Source organism: Teleopsis dalmanni, chromosome 2 (assembly GCF_002237135.1).
Source record: "Teleopsis dalmanni isolate 2A chromosome 2, ASM223713v2, whole genome shotgun sequence".
In the NCBI taxonomy this organism is placed as follows: domain Eukaryota; kingdom Metazoa; phylum Arthropoda; class Insecta; order Diptera; family Diopsidae; genus Teleopsis; species Teleopsis dalmanni.
Genome location: NC_051847.1, coordinates 69592619 through 69610659, shown reverse-complemented (window position 1 = coordinate 69610659; position 18041 = coordinate 69592619). Strand labels below are relative to the sequence as shown.

The following is an 18041-nucleotide window of genomic DNA, read 5'->3' as shown; positions in this document are numbered from 1 at the left end:
TATTCTACAAAATACTGTCTTACATTATTTGACTTAACATAATCAGCTGAAATCAAGCGGTTAAATCAGTTGGATTTATTTAAAAGTATAAAAATTATAAAACATTCGATTAAAGACCAAAATGTATGATGTCTGATATGTATCATTAACACTATAGAAAAAAGTGCCAATTTATTACGAATTATTAGTCATAAAAGAAATAGAAATCATTTAATTAAAATTGATCCCAAGCGAAAAGAATTGTATATTCACCCAGTCAACCAACCAACTCAATGCCAAAGCGAAGTATTCATAGAGTCACTATTATGAAATCCATTTTCTGATTTCATAAAGCTGTTATCCATTATGAGCTGCTCATGTTCAATATAACTAAAACAGACTAGACGAAACAGACAACAATTGATTTGTTTGCAGAGTTAACAACGCCAGCTTGCACATTAGTGTGCCAATTAAAAACCTGTCCTAGTAATAACGATTGGGTAGTGTTACTAAATCCTTCATATAGCCCAAACTTTACCTTTTCAGCTTAACAACGATTTCACTTAATGAGGAAAGTCGTTGTTGAAGTAGGATTCAATCGATTTCATAGTATCAATTCATTATTGATTTCAAAATACGATACGACTGTTGTTAAGAACCTTTCAATACTTCATCAGATTAAAGAAATTTAAATAGTTAAAATTTTTAGTTTCAAAGGTAAATATCCATCAATAAATAGAAAAATTACAAAATTGCTTTAAACAATGCACCTTTGTGTATCGACATTTACATTAATACCTTAATAGATTAATAAGACGTTGCTTCATACAACAGCAGCAATATGATCAACGCTGTCGACATTCAAGATATACTTCAAAAACAGAGTCTACTATCATACTTATATCATTGCATACCATAATATATTTAATATTAAAAACAAGAAGTTTATTAAGTCCTTATAACAGTTTTGCCTTCTACGAATATAGAAATTTCTTCATCAAAACTTTAAAAGAAACTAAGGCGAGTATGTATTCTATACCAACGTCCTCCTGCGGGTAAGGAGTTAGAATATTCTCAGGTCTAAGCTTGCCTGTTGTAAGAGGAGACTAATATACCGACACCATTTCGACATTGTTTGAAGTGTAAATGGTAGTGAATGAGATTCAATTGCGATACTCGACTGGATATGTATAACTGGTACCACGGGGATCAGTGCCCACAGCTATGGTGTTGTGGTGGCTATGGTTAAACTCAAACTTACGCGGGAAGAATGATTGTATTTTACGTCATTCCGCGAGAAGCTGCGTATTCATACCCGGTGCTGAAACACAAGAATCAGCAGAGGTTTTGGTAGGCCTCCCTTCTTACCAAGGGATAAGTTATGCGAAATACATAATTTAAATTGGTGCCGGCGGAAATTACTTGGAATTTGCAATTGGGCGTTTATCGGCACATTGTCTTTTTATACGTTTGATATGACCCAAAGAACAGTAGAGGTTTAGATAGATTTCATTTCTCAATACGTAAAAAATTATATACAAATATATAACTTCAATTAGTACCGATGGAGATTTTTTTGTTAGTGCATTATCTATATAAGTGTTTTACACTACTAATATCATCTAAGTTCTAAAAAAAAAAAAAACAAATCGATTTATCTCAGATGGATATGATACTTTCTCACTTTTGATTCTTTGTTAAAACTTTAAAGGAACCGCGTAGGATCTATATTCATATTTTAATGACAATGTCAACCCTCTACAATAAAGTATAAATTAATAGAAATCTTATAAATGCATATGTTTGGTGATACAGAAATTGCATGCTGCATCATTAAGTAGTAACAGACCGCATTAAATCTATGGCAAGAAAATTAGAAAATTTTAAAATTAATATAAAATTTTCGTTGTTTATAAAACTAAGTTCAAGCAATTATTTAGCTTTATGCTTTATGTACCATATCTCGAGAAACACAAGAAGATAAAGTTTTATTGCCTACCATTTCCAGGTAAGAGCCAGTTTCAAGATTAGAGTGATACCGGTAACTGGTATTAATAACAGCAGATGAATGATGTTATTGTATACATTATTCTTACAATAAGAGTTGTGCTGCCTTAATGATCAAGTTATTTTACAAAATTACATGTGCTTTAGAGAATAATTTCATTATCGTATAAATAAGAAGGCTCTTTCTCAGTTTTTTCTGAACATTCATCTGCCCAATTTATTACCAGGCAAAATATAAAAAATTTCTAGAAAATTGTTTTATTTTTGAAAGCTTTAAACAACAAAGGTTACAATCTAAGAAAGTAGATAAAATTGGTTCAAAACCAGTCTAAGATGCAGATACGTTAAATTATTCACGCAATAAAACTATATAATATAACTATATAACGTAACTACATAATATAACAATATGATATAACTATATATTAGCCCTGGCAAGAAATCGTGACAGTTGGTAAAAGTTCGTTGTAGCCCAATATTCCCCTGGGAACGTAATGGAATGAAGAAGATATAACTACTTAATTCTTCAACTTCTTCCAACGTTCTCACCAATCTATTTTTTCTTTCTCTAACTCAAATTTTTTTTATTTTTCTGTCAATCTATATAAGACTTTATAGTCCCATTTCTTAGATTTGAATACGCGAGAATCTACACTTTTATGTTTAAATCGTGAGATGATGAAAAACAGTCGTTACAAATATTTTTCTTAAGTTTTACCAATACATACACGTTAATAAATTATTTCTAGCTTTAACATATATTTTAAATATTCAATGTTAAATACGAGTATATAGTAGGGTTCACTTACTTATGCACAAAAGCGATTAAATCGGCAGCACGACCAGAGCCGTCACATACCACAACAGGTACCGGCGGCGTATCTGTCACGTACTCGAGCACTGCACGTATAGTATTTGTACCTCCTTCGATGACAAGACAAACCACGGGTGTGCTGGAATGTGTAACTGAAAGTAAGAAAAAAATGACATAAAAACCAAATCAAGAAGTGTGAAGTCCTTCGTAACGGCAAAGGTTGACACGTTTAACGCAATTAGTAGAGGAGCACGAGGAAAAAAGGAATTTTAAACGTACACAAATTGCAGTAATTGCAAGGATACACACAATTTGTTACGCATACAAGATATATCTTTCAATGTGCAAGCAAATATGGTACACATACATTTAGCACTGAAAGGACACTTTCATGCTGCATGCTGTGCTCTTTGAATGACTTAGACATTTTGAGTTTATACCGTTGTAGAGTTTACCATTGGACATTGGTCTGTGTATTATATGAAAATGTTAACATGGTGAGATTAAATACGACAACGCACTTTATTATTGTTTAAAACTTTTGACAATTCAGCGGAAGTTCAGTTGTGCAAGATGGTAGTTAGTTTATGATTAATAGAAAATATGTATGCACTCTTGATGCAGATTTTGCAACTCGTTCGCAGATGTCATTGAGCAAAGATTTGTTTTTGGTACCACATTGTATAAATCTTTATTAATAACTTTGACAATACTTTCATATAAAAGCTGAAAATCCTTTTAATCAAAGTCGTGTATGCTTAGTTTAGAGTTCGTGAGTTCGTACTACAAATAAATACATTTCCAATTTCCTTTATAGAAAATTGTTTGCACAAAGTTTTATTTTGTAGCCGTGACATTTGTGCACCTGTTTCCGGAATGAAATATCTACTACATAAAAATCTAGTTATTTTCTGTGCAAATAAAAATGAAAATCTAATAAAAAATGTTGTACGTTGAAGTGCGACAACTCCGAACAGATTTACTATAATTTACACACATATGTTGTTATTGTGTGTTGTTACTATTGACAGTTTAGTAATTTTAAAAAAATACGATAACCCTACGAATGTTATAGACGGTGTTATGAAAACAGTTTATTACATGGATATAGCTAGGAACGTCATTGCATTCAAATTGGGAAATTGGTTTCGATTGCAGCATTAAATTTCCTGCATATATATATGTAGAAACCTTCGTCAGCTATCAATCATATTTGGTTTCTCTTTCATTATGAAATATTACTTTGAACACAGTACATATACCAAATATATTTTTTTAGTACGCAATAAAATTAAATAAAAAAGAATTTATTTATAAACATAAAAACTTACATGGATGTAGTTTTAGATTTGAGATGAATTTTTCCAATTTTCTTCTTAGTATTAATTCGGCGCCATATTTGGCTTGTGTGCCATTGTCTACCAACAAGAAGTATGCATGACGATTATTCAACACAGCTAGCTTTGATCTATTAAATATAAAATACAATATACAATATTATTATTAACTACAAATCACTTGACAAATTTCGAATTTGTTATTTTTGAAATTTAAAAATAACAGACACGTGCAGGGTTCACTGTACATTAGTTCTATGTATTCTAACAGGATGCCCTGCGGTGTATGATTAACAAGTAATTTAACATGGCGGCAGCAGTGCTGCCAATGGAAACACTTTGTCTGGTATGAACTTGTCGTTTAGAAACTTAATTGCTTCATTTACTACGCACCTGGGGGAACTTATGCTATGACAAGGCACCTCACGATTATGGCCGAGTAACTCATGATTACGTTCCACAATGCCCCACGGTGCAATACCAATGCTAACAACACGTCCGGAACGCTGTTGGCCCTCCAATAACAACGCATCTCCAACTTGTTTCGTAACACCTGCAAGTATTATTTAGTAGAATAGTTTTTATTAAAGTTTCAGGCAAAAATGTGTAAAATGAAAGTGTGAAATAACGTGAAAAGTGAGAAAAAATGTAAGAAAGTGTGAAAAAACGGTGAGAAACTGTGAAAAAACAGTGAGAAAGTGAGAAAAGCTGTGAAAAAGTGAGACAAATTGTAAAGAGGTTAGAAATGAAAAACAAATTAAAACGAAACAAAAATAAGAAAAACTTATAAATGAAGAAAATATCATACAGAGAAAATTAGTTTTAAGTAAAAAAAATGAACCTACGAAGTTTTCTTAGGACTTCCAAGAATTTAAATGAAAAAATATAGCTTGAATTTTAAAAATTTCTAACGAAATGCCACTTTTAATACTTTTATTCAGTTATCCATAGTAGTATATGATTATAAAAATATTGCTAAACAAATTTAAAGTTAAAACTTTTCTGTTTAATTTCAATTCATTAGTTTATTCAACGAATTCTATAAAAATTTTTAAGAAAATATTTACAATAAAAAGGTAAGGAAAGTTGAAGTTTGTTTTATAAACCGAATAGTGATAAGAATCCCATTCCATTTTTTTTTGAAGTTTAAAGCTAAAAGCGAAAGAAGTCTTAAGTAAATTAACGAAGACATATCAAAAGGACAGATTTTCTCCATATAGTTCAAGATATAGAGATTATGCGCGATATTATGGAAACATTGATTTAGCAATTAATTAGTGACTTTTTTTGACACATGTTTCAACACCCAATTTTTATAAACGTGCACCCAACATACCCAGGTATGTACATATGAAGTATTTTCAAAAAATACATATATTTTTTAAGTACACAATCGGGTAAGTTGACGGTTGATGAAAATGATAATTCCGTCATTTTCAAAAGTGTACTTAAGAATTATATACACTAGAGAAAAATATGTGCTGGAGAGAAAAATTCTGGTTGCACTTGAATGCATATGGGCTTAAATGAAAGCTATTTAAGATAAATAGAACCCTAAAAAAATAACCGAAATAAAGTTTTCATTTTCATAGCTAAAGTAGTGGTAGGGTTCGTGTAACATTATACCTACACCTATTTTTGACAAATGATATCGGATTTTTATGGCTCAAAATTTTTTTAGTGCACAGTGTTTTCAATTCCAACTTACAGAATCTTTTATTTTTGTTATTTGATTAAAAACTGATTTAGTAATAATCACTTTAACACGGACGAAACCCAACAAACAGCCTATTTTGAAAAAGAAACAGGCGCGGAGTCACAATGCACTTTAAGACCGTGTGCGAGTTCAAGTAAATTGAGGTAAAGTAAATTAAAATTTCCTAAGGTTTTTTTAGCTTATAAAATTTTCTTAATAGTAACACCTAATTTACCTAATTTTTATCTAATTTACTCTACTCGAAATTCTGGAAAATACCAACATTCGCTGGCATACCGACATTATTAACCATTTACGATCAATTTACTCTAACTCGCACACGACCATATTGTTTGTTGGTAATTTGTACTCACAAAGATGTCAAAAATCAAACTGTCTTAATACAGATAGGTTTCAATATACACTGGCTCATTTCCGCAGATATCTGATGGCTTATATCTCAAATTTTATAAAATAAATTTCAAAAGATTAAAGACCATGCATTATGAATGCTCTGCTTTTGGCAGAGACTTCAATGCGTAGTTGGCGTTGCTATACTTCTATATAATCTTTAAAACAACAAACCCAAAATTTTAATATTAATTAGAAATCTGAACATACATCATCACAAATCAGGACTACAGTACAAAATAGATCTATTCGGTGTAAACTAACCTCTATCATAATAATAACAGTTATAATATTAATTACAAAAAATTTATGAGAATCTAAATAGGTTGCAATGCAAATTGGCCTCTATATTAATAATAATAATTAAAATATTAATTGCAATAACACTTATAAGAATAAAAATAATTATAATAAATAAATAAAAAACTAACTCACCTGTATTTGTGCCGCCAGTGAAAATCCAAGCACCCGTTGTTTTGGCAGCTTTTAATAAACCTTTACGAATTTCCTAAAAATATATAAATATCTGTATAAATCTGGAAGATGTGAAAAAAATAAACAATATAATAAAAATCTAAATATATAATTCATATTTTTTATTAAAACGATTGTGATCACTGATTACAAAATGAACATATAAAAATGTTTCAAGAAGTCATTGATTTAAATTAATGTATTTAAAATAATTTTTTTTGTTAAAAGCTGTTAATATTATTTCTAGTCATTATTGGATCTGTTTTTTTAGTTCCATCATTATTTGTTTTTTCATTTATTTTAGCTTTAAAAGTAATAGATATCTGTTATATATATATATGTAAGAGTACTTTCTCTAGAATCATACAACATGTTTTCTTCGAACTAATACAGCTGATGTAGTCAATACTTTTGAGTTTTCTTTGTAGAAAATGTTTTAGATTATATCGAAACATCCTTAAATATTATAAAATCCTCACACTGTCATGCAAACACATATTTCTCCAATCATATCCAAGAGTTTTGAGGAACTCAAATCACTATTCGATGTGCGTTATCATTCAAACAAGCTCTTTCTCTCTAATTCAATATTAATAGGCCCATTTGATAACGTCCAGAAAAAAACATAATGTTTTTAAATTTCTATTAAATATCAGTTATCACTGCTTTGAGAAATAGTCATCTAATTATAGCTAATCTGACAAACACCCCAGATTCGTGCCCAAAATGATTTTGTTCTAGACATTTATTTATGTGTCAATTAATCAAATTTTAAATACTAATTACCCCGGAATCATTTTGAGATCGATTCGTGTCGTTAGGTTCATTAAAAATATGCAAATATAGCACCTTATTAACACATTTTTGTAAGGATTTCATTAGATATTGTAAGAATTTTGTATGGATTTTATATAAAAAGAGGACACACACTGCTGTGCATTAGTCGAAATTGTTTAAAATAGTTAATCTTTAAAGGTTAAAGCTAAAGGTTTGTAAAATATGGATCACGTATCATAAAAAATGTTCGAAACTTTAAGTTAAATCTTTAGTTTGATTAGTTAATATGACGATATAAAACTCATAGAATGTTTTTGTAAATTTATATTTCATTATTTGGAATATTTAATGCAACTATTAAGTACAATATACGGCGAGAAATTAATATTTTAAGAATAATGGTCAACAATAATATTTATTAATTATTTAATAAATTACTATGTGTCAAACATGCTTAAAATATTAATATAACCTTATAAAGTCTATATAAATTTTTATTGTAATATTTTGATTTATCATTATATTTAAAAAACCCTTTACTCATTACAGATTTTGCTTTATAAATATTTTTAAAACTACATAAATTTTATTCTTATTCGAATGAATTCATTTTGGCTCATAATTTCAATTTTGCCACTGTAAGTCTTAGCTACAGTAAAAGTAATAATTTATTTGACTATATATTATACAGTTGCGAATAGTTTATACGTATTTTATATTTATATGGTAGAAAATTGCAAAAAATTTTAAGCCATATTAGTATGAAATTTATGGAATAATATTTTTCATCTTCGATTGAACATGCTTTATTTGGAAGCAATAAAATTTTGGCAATAATTTAATAAACTATTACAATCGGAGTAGTTCGAATCCAGAGAAATCAAATTGTGTATGTACAAATTATTCGTAATGTACCTTGACATGTTACCAATGCACATATTTGTCTAGAATTAAATCCTAAAAAAAAAACAAAAAAAAAGGCACTTAAAATACTGCGAGAACGTGATTTTGAGAAACCACTCTAAAAATTTGGTTCGCCAAATTATGAATTACGCAAGATTCAGCTATCGTACTGGATGCACTGCGTAAGATCTGTAAGGATAACATTTCAGATACTTGAAAAGCAAATCCAATTAAGCTAATAAATGTTTCTTGTTTTAAGTTATGTTAAATAATTTATATTATTTATTGTTATATACATATATAAATCACATTGAGTTGGCAACGTAGTCTACAAGATTAATAGCCAGAGTAATGGATTATAGTACTACTGCACTATATAGTACGTTTCACGGGATATTGACTATCTTGCTTAAAGATGAAAAACATGAACGCATATACAAGTTGATGGTGCGGTTCCTATATTTTTATATAATTGATAGATTATAAAGTTCTTATTTTTAAATCAAAAATTTGTTTGTCCAATCGTGTTACTACTCTTTTTCAATTCTAATTTATGATACAAAAAGGAATAATAAGCTACTCCTAAAATTTTCTCAATTATAAAGTTATAAGTACATATAACCCAATGTGTCAACACCCGCCCCACCGGGTTCCTTTTTCATATTAAAAAATCCGTACTAACTTTTTATCATCAGCGTACTAGGATTTATTTTCGTTTATTTCCGAAAATAAAATAAAAAAGATTTTGATAAAAAATTAGAGGTAGTCCTTGACAAATACAAAACTCTTAGGTGTGCAGATGTGCAGAGATGTATAATTTGTTTTTAACTCTATACTGTATACTTTATACTGTTGGGGATTTTTATATGTATGCTATGTATAAATTGTTAGCTGTTGACATATAGGTTAATTATTCACTTTTTAAATTTTTATAATTCATTTCAAAGTTTTCAATATGACCTGTTAATTTATTATGTGATAATTTCACATCATACAATTGCTTATCATTTAATTAATAAAAGTAGTGAAGTGTCAAAACGCTTCCATTTAATATAATTATCATTTAATTTGAAACTTAATAAAAATTGAATACTACTATTAATTCAGTGTCAATGAACATAAAGTAGTGTTTAAATAGACAATCGTATGAGTGCATTAAACAATTTCACTTAAACACTTTCCAACACTGCATAATTAATCAGAAGCACATGCTAAAGACTTAAATAATTTTTTGGAAAAATTGAGAAATTCTTTGCCATGACTGCCAGTGACTACAACAATACTTGAGAGCAATTAGTAGAAAACAAGAGGTATTACAGAAAATTGATTAATGATTATGAATTGATGTATAAATGACTATTATAAGAAACATACTTTTTACTATGGTTTTGGGGTAGTTGATTTTTTGCTTTATTAGACATTAATCAATTAATTATTTAACCTCAGTAGCATAGGTAAATGATGTGGTGTCAGTTGCCGATCAGCTAATCTGAGTTGGCAACCTTTTCCAAAGTTACGAACACAAGAATATAACAGCGAATACTTTAAGCAATTGTAAACGTATTGTTAAAATGATATAATGAAGATGGTTTGAGCGAGTAGTATTGACTCATATCCAACATATAATTAAACTGTAGTTAATCGCTGCAGTAGTTAAAGACTCTGACTATAGTCCAACTGAATAGAATACTGTATGAATTCTCATTTTCACTTCAGATTTATTATATTCATTGTGTGTTTTAGCCAGATTCATATGGTAACTCTCCCAGTAGAACTTCTTACAGATCAAAGGCCACTACCAAAAGTACAATGAGTGCGCAATAAGTGATAAAATTTTCTTCTGATGTGTATATAGTATGATATAGTATTGTAATTTTTGCGATAATGATATCAGATCATACATAAGTGGGAAATGTTTTTATTTTCAATGGGGCTTAATAATAAAAAAAACAGTGATTTGCTCATAAAAATTAACTTTTTATTTTCGGACAAACTTTTATCAAAACATTTTTTAATTTAATTCCAGATACTACGAAAACATTCTCTGAAATGATTCAATGACTAGTTTTGCCAGGAAAAAGCATTGGCAATGAAATGTATTGTTGATGAGCATAAAAAAGAGGAACTCATTAGGTGCCAGATCAAAACTTTATTAGTAAATTCGAACTATGCTCGAAAAATCAATATATGAAAGCTCATATTGCCGTGATAGCGGTTGAATTTCTCATCTCACAAGTATATTTGGAAAATAAAACTAAGATCTATCATTTAAAAATGAACGTTATACGTTGCTCTAATGACTGAAAAGACATATCTATTTTTTCCGAAAACCCAGCAAACAATTCATTTTGAAATATTTGGACTGCTAACAACTTTTGTTGGGGATGGTTTATTATGATACACTCATGCTTCCATGTCAACAGCTTTCTAGTTTAAGGCTGATATTTATAGATTTGTAACTCTTAACCTGTCACAATATTATACAAGAGTTTCAATGCAGTGCCATTAAATCTTGAGCAGTCTTCTTTCTATTTTGGTTTCAGGTTTTGCCAGATTTTGAGGCATCCAACGAGAACGAATCCTTTTTATGGTTAATTTATCATGAAATAAGCGTTTCAAGTATCTCATATGATGACTTTTCGTTGCGTGCTATTGCTCATTATTAATATTTGAAGGCACACTACCCGATTTCGGATGACAATTACAACCTAAGTTTTTAAGTGAAAGACACCTGCAATTAAACTGCAGTGTTTGATAATATGAAAAGTTTATGGAGTACCAGGTGTTGTAGTACCTATACTTAGTACATGTTTCACGCTTCACTGATGTAAAAAATCTAAATAAATTGTCACACGAAAAAGTTCACCAGTTTATTCCACTTTTTTCTTGAGATACCATTCTAAAGTCTTTTTAGTTAACTCATATTATACTTAAATGACAGAGTGTTTAAAATAGGACTACGAAAAAAAATTGTCAGACTGTGTAATCAATATGTCAGTAATATGTCAATATGCCTTAAAAAAATTTCTTTTATACCAAATTTCTTTCTAACTTCAACTTTTATTTAAAACACGCTTACCTTTTTCAGCTTTGGTTGCAGTTCAAAATTGGCTTTGCCACCTTGTACAGTTATAAGTAATTTAGGCAGTTCCAGATTCCATTCTTTTGTAAAGAGTTGCACCAAGAGTTCTGGACGGGTATCAAAAGACAAGCGCACATACTAAAAATTTTAAAATATTTAAAAAAAATCAATTTAAAATCAATATAAAAAGTACTTTTATTTATTATATATAGTTTTTTATATATTTTCAAGCAAAATGTAGTATATAATGATATATTCAAGTTTTACAAAGATACGAGGACAGTGCACACATTACTATCGTTTTTTACACATGGAGTTTCATGTTGTTGTTGTTGTAACCCGTTGGGATCTGCTTTAGGGGTGGTAAACGGCACTTGTTCGTCGTAGTTGACGAGTGGCACTGAGACGTAGACCCAGTCGTTCTTAAAACCCTAGTGTTTTCTCAATGGCATAAATACAGCATATAATTCGTTGGGTAAAAACACAAAAAAATCTAATAGAAGGATGTTTGAAGAAACAGTCTATCCGGTATAAACTAACTCTCTGTTAAAAACGCATATTAGCTTTTAAACAGTTTATAGAAGTCATATTAAGCTTTATACCTATTCAATTCTCTGATTGTAGACACCAGTCGTAGATTGTCTTATAAGAAGACGAGATTCACTAAAGCCTTTTATGTGAATCTACTGTGATACAACAATTTTAACTAAAATTGGTTCGAAAATTTTGAGTTCGTCATTTGTTGGAAAATGAATTTACTTTGTATCAAGTTTTTGTAAAATTATTTTATATTATTTCTTGTATATTAATATTATCCAACGAATATTATATTAAAAGGGTTTTTCGTCTACCAAGAGCCGTTTTTTTTTAATCAGGACCTGAAACGCGCCAATTCCTACTTTTTTCGATTTGAAGAATAAATGACTTAATTTGTATTGAAAATCGAACCATCTCTCTTCCCGTACAAGGAATCATCTCTTGCAATTAAGCCATTTGTGTGTAAGAAAACACCCTGTATACATGTATATGTATAAAAGATATAAAACTTTTGAAAATTAATAATAAAATTGATTGGAAAAGTTTTCTTTTGTTCACGTCAGTTCAGTTCAGTTGAGCATAAAATTTTATTTTATTTTTTTACAACAATAAAAAAGCGTAGATATGCACCTTTTCTTTAATATAGCATAACGAATAAGTATCCCTCCTTGTGTTCGTACAAAGGATTTGATTTAAGCATTTTCAGTTTCAAATAAACTAATACTATTTAAAAAGTGAAATATCTAATTTTTATTATCATTTCCGTTTCCCGTCGTTTTTCTTTAATTTTTTCCTGAAATAAAAAAAAAATTGCATATATAGTTGAAGTTTACCTGCGCTTTTGTAGGATGAGCACCTCCTTGAAACTCAATAGTACCATAAGCGTCGGTGGGTTGTGCACGTGTATGTTTCTGTGGCAGCCAGGCATCTCCTGGAGAGCCACTTTCGATGCCAGGTATCGTTTGGTGAGTTTGTCGTGATTGACCACAGCAGCATCTGTCAAAGACAACAAGAAATTGAAATACAATAGAAATTTTTATTCCTTAGAAAATACATAAGTATATCAAGATGTGTGTGGACTTATAATGATTGAATATAACATCAAAAAATAGTGGTGTATTTGTGTAAAATTGAACAATAAGAATTAATAAAATTTTAGGTTAAATCAGTCTTGGTAGTTATTTTATATGGACATCCAAAATGGCTTCTGTTACGTTTTATTCCATTAAATCAAAAAGTTTAAGATTGAAAGCGATATAGCTAGCAATTAATATATGCGTTTAGGTTATAAATGATTAAAATATGAAATAAATGTTATATTATGGCAAAGGAATTCTAAATTCTAATAGAAAAATTATATATTATAGTACTCTTTAATTTTCTAACCCACTTTCTTAGTTTCATAAATGCTAAAATTACGCCATTAGCGTGGATTGTAAACCGTGGTATATATCATTTGGACATATACCATATATATTAGTAAGTCAATACTTCTTCAATACTAAGGATTTTTAACCACATTTCCAGGTACTTTATTTTAAAATTGTTAAATTATATTACATATAATAGTTTGGACTAGGACTTGAAAAGTTGTTTATGGATAAACAGTTCATTATGTTGTATTGCGATAGGGATGATTGTCGGCCCACAAACCAGTACATATTTCGGTTCGGTTCCTTTGAACATAATTTTTTGTCTAATGTTATGTCAAGATATTTTATAGTGTTTGGATAAAGAAAAATAGATGATTCTTTTATTTTTTTCGCTTGTCCGCTTGTCGTGTTATTAGCAAAGTTCGTAGTAGCGGAACTATGTTGTGTTGGTGAATTGCTTGTGAAAACTAGGTGCATCTATGACCCTACAATGCGTCTTTGTGGAGTATAAGAAAAATTTGTCTTAAGGAAGGTGTTTGTCATCATAATAGATTTTACCGTAATGGAATTAACATAAGGAATTATTTTTATATTTATTTTTAAAAAAATTCCATAAAAAATTCGAAATAAATTACCATGAAACCAAAAAATAATTGCATCAATACGACATAACTGTTTGTGTTCATTGCTCACTTGCATTTCCGAAAAAAAAATAATAACTATCATTCCATGTAAAGGATTGAATGAGCAACTTGGGACGAAATGGATGCAGATGTAGGTGGATATGTCAAGTGTCGGTATAGCACGCACATACGAAAACAAGTATTGCACAAATATTGATATTTGCAATAGTCAGAAATGTAAACCTGAAGAAAAGCAAAGGACTACTAAAATAATACCAAAATGTGTACATAAATGTGCCTGCTGTTATGATAAGCTGAGGTACATGAATATGTATTATGTATGCTTTTCATAATTTCAAAAATTGAATCTGTGACATTGCGTTTTGTATTTTGCAATTGCAGTTGCACATATCTCAATGCATTTACTTCATAGTGAATAGTGTTGACCCAGTTTTAATCTTCAATGACCACACATATTTGAGGTTCAACTAAAAGTTAAACATTTTTATAGGATTTTCATGTATTATCAAAATTTATGCTTGCACTGAATTCAATGAATAAAGTAGCTGATAGAATACACTATTATTTATTTTTGCAGACAATGTAATTTTACAGATAAATGTAGGAATAAAATAAAGTGTTATGCTTGTTAAAGTAAGAAATATTTAATCTTAATTATCTCTACTGAAAAAAATACTTTCACAGATACAATGTGACACCTTTTTTTTAAATGAAATACTCTATTGTAAAAAGAACTATCGTAAAATGTTTAAGGCTTTGAAGAATCAGAGAAAATTTTTACGGCTCACCTATAGCTACAAAAGTTAGTGGAAAGAAGAATCAATCTTCTTGCATGGTTACCTACTTAACAGGATCACTCAAAGTATAAAACAGATACCTTTATAAACCATACTAAAGAACTTATTAGATTATTTGTAAAATAATCTGCAGATAATGATCGGTGAATATCTTGTATTAAATTTATATTAAATTTATATATTTAATACATATCTTGTATTAAATTTATATTAAATTTATATATTTAATACATATCTTGTATTAAATTTTTACAAATTACAAATGAGGTCCTGATATGCGAAACCTGGGTAGTTCATATACTTTGTAGTTATCTTTGATATTTGCGTGATAGTGAATTAAGAGAAAAAAAAATTTAACTACGTCAGCATTGAGTTCAAAGATGCAGACCAATTAAAAACCATTCCACATGACATTTGGACTACACTCCGACTATGATCTGTCAAATATAGAATTTTTATTATCTAGTTTGTATGTTTTTAAAAAACTGATTGAAATGTATTCGCTAAAAAATTGTAATATCGGTTACGACTGATTTGTTAAAAATTAAATAAGACATTCAATATTGATTAAAGCTGAATTATAAACCAATTATTTGTGCATTTATACAAACGCATTTAAACAAAATCCGTACAAGAATTGTCGTTATAACCAGCTAGAAGCATTTATGAAGGAGAGAGTCTGGCTAATGCTGAAGATATCACTCAGTGTGTTAAAGAAGGTGACTTTTATCAAGTAAAATTGGTTTTTCCAATTACAGATAAAAAAAAATTAAAATCCTTTTGTGTCAGATAAATCCATTTGCTGTGATTAAAAAAAAAATAAGTTCGAAACATATTCACAGATAAAAGAAAAAAAAATAGTACATTAGGCGACGAATTATTAATTTAATATTGTTTGTATTATACAATAATGAAAACGCGATTAGTATCGCTGGCAATAATGCCACAACTGCTGGTGCCATTGCAAGACATTTAATAGACATATCAAACACAACCTAATGAGAATTAAAACTGAATAATATAAAATAATAATTGTAAGCGTAGTTGAATTTTGGCTATATACTTAGCATTAAAAAATATTATATATTTCAATAATAATTTTATATATGTATATATTTTCTTTTGCTAAGCAATGACTATTAACTATATGACTATATAACTATATTATTAGATAATTAGAAATTGTTTAAAGTTTTCCATATGACTATGAAATAAATTTATACAATATTAGATCCACTTTAAAATATTCATATATTCTTCAGATTTGGTGCATTGGAAAGAAAGAGTTAATAGAAATATATTCTGTAGAAAGAGCAGATCATAAGTTTTGAGAATATGCAGTACTTTTAACATCAAAATTTATTTTAAATTTAAACAAAACTTTTTAAATAATAAATGTCTGTGAGACTTTTCTTTTAAAGTGTATTAATGTTTTGTTCCTAAAAATTTTTTGGGAGGAATGCCTTTATAATACTCTACCACTTTAATGAAATAATTTGTTTAATTTTTATATGGGAAAACTTCTAAGACTTAAACATTTCTAATTTTTAGTTTTAAATAATGTATGCAATTTATAATATTTCTAATATAAATTAAATTTTAATATTTGTCATTATTTTCCGAATACTTGACAATCAAAAATTATTTTACTTATTCGGAATAGAAGACCTGGGCACACATGAATGCATGACTTTCGAAAAGACATATAATTTGGAACAACTTCGATTACTGTTTTCGTACGTTTCTACATATGTTTTCATATATGTCAACAGATATATATAAATATGTACAAGTATATACATAATTATATTTTGAAATGATTACATTTAAATATGGAAAGGATGTAACAGCACGTGTGAACTTTGTTTATTACAAACATGGGTGCAATCCAACAAGTCATTTTCTCACAAGGAACACATTTCGTATGTGAATATGCTCGAGTTTTACGAGGGAACCATTAAATATATTAACGACTTGAATTTAAAAATATTATCGGTACAAAGGTGTTAGAAATTTTTAGTACATTCAGTACTTCTAAGTACTAGAGCGTTGCAATGCTCGAATAGGTTGAGTGTGCTCGAGTACAAACATTTGGATTGAAAACTTTATTTGTTGGAAAATGTTCAATCTGTCCAAACAACAGATCTGTTTCGTTTTGTTTCAACTAAAGAAGAAATATAGTTTTTTTCTAAGAACCCACCTTTGTACACCTGTTAAATATCGATTATATGTTAATGAAACCATACACATAGAAGAGGTACTCGAAATCTTTTAAAGTGTCAAAGGCCAACAAAACCAACTAATTTTTATTAAGTTTTAAATGATTAAAATCAATCTTTGATAACTAATTATATCTTTGCATTGATTGTATTAATTAATTAATTTTTTGAACTACATGATATTATTTTCAACTAATCCTATTCGAATAGGTTCGAAGTCTCTTATTCAATAATGAGATCCTAACAAGATCATATATATTAATTTAATATATATATACCTATCATAGTGTTAAATTAGTATTTCTTTCAATAACGTCCCTGTTTGTCTTGTAAAAAAATTTAAAAGTGACATAAATTTTATAGCCGGGATTTTTGATTATAAATTTTTTTGGTATATTTCTTTACAATTTTGAATACTTCTTCTTTGATGAAGAAAAAGTATCAATAAATCATCCGTTCTGAGGACTGAGAACAGGTCATTTAGTTGTTTGTTGATAATATATTATGTCTCTCTGATTTTCTGGTTCAAAAATAGATTAACCTCCTTATTTTTTATCAACCAGATATATGCAATAGATATACAAAATCTGGAATGCATTCTTATCCTCTCGAGGATGAAAAGACAACTTTTCATATTCTTTGTAATTGTCGATCTTTAACACTGCACAGAAGGAACTTGTTATATGTAGGCAGTACTTGTCTATCAGCAGTATAGATTAAGAGCTCATTTCTAGATTTAGTTCTGGACTTTGTCCACAAAGTTTTAGAAAGCTTTGTGTAATTAAAAGTGAATTTGGTGCAATAGGACTCTTTTTACCGCCGTACCGGCTGTTGGGCGAATTCACGCCACTTGTTTTAATAATACTAAAAAATTCAATAGATAAAAATCGTAGGATTTGTTGCAAATTAAGCTTCGGATGAATTTCAATGAATCACATTTAAGCTCTCGCAGAGTAAATCACTTGAATATGTGGAATAAAATAATTATTTT

General features: G+C 28.9%; 1 protein-coding gene across 6 annotated transcripts in view; it reads right to left on the bottom strand.

Moving 5' to 3' along the window:
* LOC119678566 (transient receptor potential cation channel trpm-like) overlaps nucleotides 1-18041 on the bottom strand; it is a gene marked incomplete at its 3' end in the record, with an annotated part of 96281 nt that overhangs the window by 36230 nt on the left and 42010 nt on the right. For all 6 annotated transcript variants that reach the window (XM_038090463.1, XM_038090465.1, XM_038090467.1 and 3 more), the window contains 6 exon segments: nucleotides 2796-2952; nucleotides 4132-4268; nucleotides 4531-4690; nucleotides 6680-6752; nucleotides 11478-11618; nucleotides 12851-13013. In XM_038090463.1, coding sequence (XP_037946391.1) covers nucleotides 2796-2952; nucleotides 4132-4268; nucleotides 4531-4690; nucleotides 6680-6752; nucleotides 11478-11618; nucleotides 12851-13013 — 831 coding nt within the window.